Source organism: Phocoena phocoena, chromosome 5, assembly GCF_963924675.1.
Source record: "Phocoena phocoena chromosome 5, mPhoPho1.1, whole genome shotgun sequence".
Lineage (NCBI taxonomy): Eukaryota > Metazoa > Chordata > Mammalia > Artiodactyla > Phocoenidae > Phocoena > Phocoena phocoena.
Genome location: NC_089223.1, coordinates 117,599,072 through 117,606,410, shown reverse-complemented (window position 1 = coordinate 117,606,410; position 7,339 = coordinate 117,599,072). Strand labels below are relative to the sequence as shown.

The window sequence follows — 7,339 nt, the reverse complement described above, 5'->3', positions numbered from 1 at the left end:
TTTTAAAAATTCTCAAGTGACCTACAAAATATGTGAATGCTCACAAGAAATAGTACTATTTTAGCAAGATCCTAAAAAGTCTCCCTTAATTGCAGTTTTGAGTCTGGAGAATAGAGCTGGCACAAGCTTATCCTAAAAAGTAGTCAGGCCAAATTAGTGTTTCTGATTATGTATGTATTTAATATACTCATTGCGCCAACATATATTAGCTCCAAATCAGGGTCAAATATATTTATCCCAAAGCAGTTCCAGTGTAACCTCTAATCTAACTTCATTCTAAATACCTTTGCTTTCTTACTGCGTGATAATTTTTTATTTTATTAATAATAATAGCTAACATGTATCAAGCATTTACAATGTATTTGGTAATATAATGTATAATATATAATTTTTAAGATAGATACTAGTATTATCCCCATAATTAAGGTACATTTAACGAACTTTTATTGTTCTTTGCTATATACCAGGCACAGAGGATACAGTAGTTAATAAAAAAGCAAAGTCTCTACCCTCAGAGAACATTCATTCGAGTGGGCGAGATAAATAATAAAGGAATAAATACATACATTGTGTGTGGCGGCTACATCTTGTGGATCTTAACGTAGTTGTCTGAGGGCCCCAGTTCTACTCCCTCTGACCTCCATCACTGCATTCTTGCTGAGCCTGCCTTCCACAGTCTGCTCCCAGCCACTGAGGGACCATGACAGTGACCCTAGGGCAAACTCGTTTCTGGGAAACACCGGACCTCTCCTACAGGTGACTTGGGCTCACAGATCCTCCAACAGCCTTGCTGAATCTTCCCTAGACTGCTGGGCAGTCTAGAACATATCCATGCAGTCCCATCTGAGGTCCCTTGGGTCTCTCCCAGCCTTTCTTTGACTCTCCCCATTTTCTTTCATGTGGGCAATTTTCCTAATAAAAATTTTGCAAGGTTTAACCCCATCTTGGCATCTGCTCCTCAGAGGACCCAGACTAACACATTATGTTAGGAAGTAATAAGGGCTATAAAGGAAAAAAACACAATAAGGGGTTATAAGTGTGCTCTCTTAAGGGTGGTCAGGGAAGGTCTTAGGCAGAAGTGGCCTTTGAAACACATAAATAGTTGGAGAAAACTTCCAGAGTGAAGTAAATTGCTTGAGATTATATTACTAATTTGTGGTAGATTAGCAGATAGCTGGCACATTTAAATACAACTGCTTTAATATGCAATTTATAAGTGCGTGTTGATAAAGAAAATGTAATGAGAGTTATCTATTTTGGGTGACAATTCACATTAGACAATTGATATACATATAACAAAACTTCTTCAAAGGGGGTAAGGAAAATGCTCTAGAAACCACAGAATATCAGTTATTTCCTTTCGGCCTGCTCCATTCTGGCCTTCCTTTTTTCCCCCTGTTCTTTTAGATTTATTTTGCTAGTGCTGCAGCTTCTATACCAATTCTTCAATTAGTAATTGAACTTACCTTTTGTCCTTCTGACTCTTTCCAATTCTGTTTCCTGAGCTGTCTTCATCTCCTACACTGCCTAAGTTGTCATTGAAATGTGCTTCAAAATATTACACAATCCAGAATAATAAGCACATTGTTTTTGAAACTGAATTGTAACCTCTTAGAAATAATTTTCCCCCCTCTTTGCCCATACGTACCAAATCTTCCTATTGAAATCACATTATATTGAGAAGTCAGAGAAAATTTATATCCTGAGTTGAAATCTAGTTCTTTTATTTAAGGAATTCAAATAGGGACGTACCCTTTTATTTATCTAATAATACTTCAATGTGTAAGCCATTGAAATTCTTACACAATTTTACTTTTTTCTTAGTTCTGAAAAGTTTAACTTTTTTAAGCATTATAATTTTCTAAAAATCCTTTGATACATTTGTGAAGTGCTTTGATCAGTTAGTTAGTTTGGAATAGATTCCCCTTGCTTGTTCTTTTGGCAAAAGCCTGGAACTTTTCCACCTTTCATAGAAAGTGAGCTGCCCTTCTTCCTACAGAATAGAGCAAGTGGAGGTTGAAAGTATTTTTCATAAGAAAAGGGGCATTCAGAGCAATACTTTCCTAAGCTTAATAAAAAGCAGTTGTGGCTGGGAAACTGCAATGATGTCATGTAAGTTTTATCTTGCATAAGCAGCAGAGTGAGGAAATTCCAGAATTAATAAGTCGGCTGGTACAGCTGTGCCCTGAGTTGGAAAGTTCAGGATGTTCTTTTCACACTCATGACTGGACATTCTGCTCCACTTTAGCCTTTGTGAGAATAATTTGCTCCCTCCATTTCCACGCTGCTAAAACATTTATAAATTGGTCTACTTAGAAAATGTAAAATTTTAAGTGGATAAATGGGCATTTTGACTAAAAATTATTGTCCATATTTGCCTTGATTTTGTAATAACTGATAATTAGTTATTTTAAGTTATCTAGTCCTTTCAAATATTGAGTTAAGAAATGGAAAATACCTGCCTTGAGAAATGATTGAAGGGAGTGGAGAGTTAAAAGCCAAGAATGAGGACTTCCCTGGTGGTCCAGTGGCTAAGACTCCTCACTCCCAAGGCAAGGGGGCCTGGGTTTGATCTCTGGTCAGGGAACTAGATCCCGCATGCTGCAACTAAAAGATCCCGTATGCTGCAACGAAGATCCGTGTACCACAGCTAAGACCTGATGCAGCCAAATAAATACATAAATATTAAAAAAAAAAAGCCAAGAATGATCTAACTATTGCTGTAGTTGTTAATGCAGACCTAGTGTTATCCAGAAAACAATTGGCCAGCTGATCATCAAGAAACTGGCTAAATAAAATAGGAGATAAAATTTTATGACCCAGAAGTCAGTCTGTTGAACAGTATAATGGAAATTCTTCTAAAGTTTTGAAAAGTTGAAAACATTTTCATTTAAAGGAATGTTTTTGGAGTGTTATCACACTAGATGATTTCGTTCAGCCTTATGGTTAGTGTTGTGCATTTCTGTCCTCTTTATTTCTTCTTCTTTCTCCCTTCTTTGCCCCTTACAGGGGAAAGAAAAAAAAAAAGTTTATATCGATCAGAAGTGTGCACAATGCTGAGCAGAAACAAGCAGGTTTAATCAGAGTATGCTTTTGTGTTTCTCTGATTTCATAATTAAACATGCACATTGCTTGTTTGAAAGTCTGAAAGTTCAACTTGTTATGATTATGAGTGCCTGAATGACTTTAGAGGGTGACTCTGAAGTTACTCAATTTATAGCTATATTTTCCCAAAATTAATATAATGGAGATTTTTTATTATTTGTCTAGACATAATAAAATAATTTAAGGCTGAAATTATTCTGAAAGAGAAGTTATGAACCATGAGTTCTTAGAGCATATATTTTAGAGCCAGACTCACCTATTTCTTCTACTTTAGAGCTAGAATTAAGCTAGTCACCTTAGTTCTCTGAGGCTCAATTTTCTTATATAAAATGGAGATTATAATACATTTCTCACAGGATAATCATGAAAATAAAATAATGTTTAAAATATAGGGAATTCCCTGGTGGTCCAGTGGTTAGGACTCAGTGCTTTCACTGTGGTGGCCTGGGTTCAATCCCTAGTTGGGTAATTAAGATCACACAAGCCATGCAGCACAGCCAAAAAGTAAAATAAAATAAAATAATACACATTAAATAGCCTTTATAAACCAGTGAGTATAGTGCTTGGCATTTAGTAGTCCATCAGCAAGTATTATCTTCATTCATTTACTTTTAATTTTCTTTCTCCTTTATTTCATTTTTCACGTATACAAATGTGGGTGGAAAAAATGCCACAGTCTTTCTGCTGTTCTAAAAAGCCTATCATATTTCTTCAGGCTTTGAAAGATTTAGCTGCTTTTTAGGTCAGTGGAAAACCCATCCAAAATTCCTTTCAAATTCTAATTGTGTAGCAACCAGATTGTGAAATTTGGCATTTCTAAAGGTGTCAGACAACTGAATTAGAATTAATAGATACTTCCAGGAAAGGAAGAAATATGATAGTGAGCAGAGGGCTATTCCATCATTTTCTAACCAATCTTAAAAAAAAACCTTAAGATTTCCCCTTTTAAAATTCTCCTTTATGATGTGGAGAATACTGTTCTATAACTAGCATATTTAATTGCTGGCCCCTTTTTGGTGGTTGACAGAGTGGTGACACTGAGCACAGAGTTTAACTATTTGGAGATAGTTAAAATAATGCAATAAAATTTCAGTTTAATGGAAAGTAGTGACATTTCAAATTGCTAATAAAGAACTAAACCATTTCATCAAAATGTATAATAGAATATGACTCATTTTTTATTTATTAAAAGATTAAAATGAACAAAAAAATGGCATGATGGGACCCTCATATCTAGAGTTATCGTAGATGCCAACATTGTTATTTTAAAACAGGTAAATACCAAAACATAAATAAAACTAATATATCTTTTTTTTAATATAACTTTATTTTTTTTATTTTTTATTTATTTATTTATTTGTGGCTGCTTTGGGTCTTTGTTGCTGCACGCAGGCTTTCTCTAGTTGCGGCAAGCGGGGGCTACTCTTCATTGTGCTACGCAGGCTCTAGGCGCGCGGGCTTCAGTAGTTGTGGCGTATGGGCTTAGTTGCTCCGCAGCATGTGGGATCTTCCCAGACCAGGGATAGAACCCGTGTCCCCTGCATTGGCAGGCAGATTCTCAACCACTGCACCACCAGGGAAGCTCAAGGTATCTTTTTTTGGTTTTCTTGTTTGTTTTTTTATATTTGAATTTTATTTTATTTTTTTATACAGCATGTTCTTATTAGTTATCAATTTTATACATATTGGTGTATACATGTCAATCCCAATCTCCCAATTCATACCACTACCACCACCCCCGCCACCCCCTGCTTCCCCCAAACTAAGATATCTTAAAGATATACTTTAGATTATACAAATTCTCTACAGTGATAATATGCATAAGTAAGATACTGTTCCTTTCTAGGCACTGCATTTTTCATAAGCAAATTTGTAAAGACTAGAAGATGATCAAAACAACCACCAATTTCAACATTACATGCAGATTCTTTTGTAAATATGCGATGTTGCTACACAGCATTTTCATTACTCTGTTATACACTTTCCTTCTTCCAGTCTCCTAAACTTAATGTGGTAGATAGTTTTCTATGGATAAGACATTTCTTCTCTGGTATAAACATCTGTCACAGAACTTTTAACTGAATTGAAATGGGAAGAATTGATATTTATGTCTTACCAGTTCCATAGCATATATTTCTTCAACCATATTTTAAGATATATCTATAACTTTATATTAGTTTGAGTCTTTTATACAAATATATTAATATATTTCATGATAGATGTGTGCTATATTACTTTCAAATGCTTTTGTGTTCTTCCATTTCTTGTTTTATTTGTGTTTTAGGTATATACTCCCTCGTGCTTAAGGATTTGAGCAGAATTTAAAGATTCAGCAAAGAAAGCTGCCAATTCAAATTACACACTCTCTTTTTCCCCCCGTCGTATACATATATTTATTTGTATGTATATTAACATGTATTTTGTTATTACTCTTCTAAAAATGCATACATAAAGTTGAACCTAATCAACATACAGCATTGTGGAACTTGAATTCCAAGTATACCTTGATCATGAAAACTGCAATAGTATGACGTTCTTTGAGTCATTGTCTCTCAGTCTCCTTGACTTAATACTAAACAAAAATAATAACCCAATTGAACTCTGGCAAATGCCATCTGGAACAATTACCTAATGATTCAAAGCACGTTGAAAAATACAAAGCACTTTAGAAATTCTAAGAACGACTAATGAAAAGACTTCATCTAGACAAGTTATTTTTATCATGGAAGCTTGTCAGAAAAGAAGAACCCAACCCTTTTCTCCATCAATAATGTTTGTATATCAACTTCCGTAGCTTTCATCCCTTAAATAAAACTCTGAATTAATCTAAATATCTTGCACTATATTTTGATTCTAGATCCATTTGAAAAACTTATTCAGTAATAGCTTATATTAAAGGCAAAAAAGATGAAACCCTTTGTTGTCAGTAACTTTTCTGGACTTTCTCATTGAAAAGGCTGGATTGCTTAGACCAGGTGAAAACAAGATTATGAATAAAGACGAGTGACTTAAAAGGTTTTAAAATAAGATTTTTAATTATTTATTAGATTTTGATCTGAGATTGAAATTAAATGCATAAAAGGAAAATTGCTAAATTGCTATTAAATTATTGCTACTAATGAAGAGTGTAAGTGGCTTTGCAAGTAAGTAGAATAATAAAACAGCAACATTCACGTTTACAGGTTTTTGTGTCACATACAACTTTCTTTTCATAGGTCTTCTGATTCCGGTATGGTGGTATCCTCTGTAGGTTCAGTTGTTACCACTATAGGAATATTCTCAGATATCCATCCCTTAGGAGTCCTATTAAAGGACCGTCTTCCAGAAAGAGGATTGGCAAAGGCCATGAACCTGGGATCTGTTAGAAGTAGTAGGTCAAAATCTGGAACCTTAAATTTAACCATTTTTGATGCTTTTTCAAAACCTCCAAATGGGGTGGCAACTCTGTGAGAAATGAAAAGAAAAAATTAATTAATATTCAAATTTATTTGACAGAAAATAGAAAACAATTTAATGCATGGTCTTATGGGCATGTTGTTGTGTTATATTCTTAGTAGGGTTTCAGTTTTTGACCTCTGAGGCAAGCATTTCCATTCAAGGACCGTGCCTTTATGATAAAACAGATATTTGATAATAAATTGGTGTAAAGTCCTTATGTACGTACTCTTAGTTTTGGACTGAACTAATCTGTTCCCTGGACATCACAACATTTCTTGCCTTTGCGCCTTTGCTGACAATGTTATACTTGCTTAAGATATTTCCTCTGTGCCTCCTCTCCACCAGCCCTCACTCCTTTTCTTAACCAAATTCCTGTCACGTTGATTGTCTTATGTGAGTCATTAGGTGCTTATAATATGGTACTTTGTATTGTTAGCTTCTCTTTTTCAGAATACGATTTTGTTTGGGTCATCTGTGAATTATAAGCTCTTTGAAGGCAAGAGGTATATCTTTGCATCTTTCCACCTCTATCTCAAAAACCTCAGAATCCTGCTCATCTGAATAAAGTCCACCTTCCTTACCTTGGCATCCAAGGTCCCATGTAACATTCTAGCTTCGTTTGATTTAGCCATTAATTATTCATTCACTCAGTGCCTGGCACAGTTCTAAGTGCTGGGGGTATACCAGTGAACAATGTAGTCAAAGTCTAAGCTTTTATATTCTAGCGAAGGAGACAGACAATTAAAAAACATAAACAGAGTCATAGAGAGTGAAGTAAGTCAGAAAGAGAAAAACA

General features: G+C 34.8%; 1 protein-coding gene across 2 annotated transcripts in view; it reads right to left on the bottom strand.

The window, feature by feature from the left end:
* Positions 1-5,712: 5,712 nt before the first annotated feature.
* The window catches only part of MYOZ2 (myozenin 2), a 35,568-nt gene continuing 33,941 nt past the window's right edge, over positions 5,713-7,339 (bottom strand). Inside the window, exon 6 of one of the 2 annotated variants that reach the window (XM_065877704.1) lies at positions 5,713-6,549. In XM_065877704.1, the coding sequence (XP_065733776.1) occupies positions 6,315-6,549 (235 nt within the window). In that variant the 3' untranslated portion in view covers positions 5,713-6,314. The remainder of the gene's footprint in view (positions 6,550-7,339) is intronic. The other variant, XM_065877705.1, reaches the window with a different exon arrangement.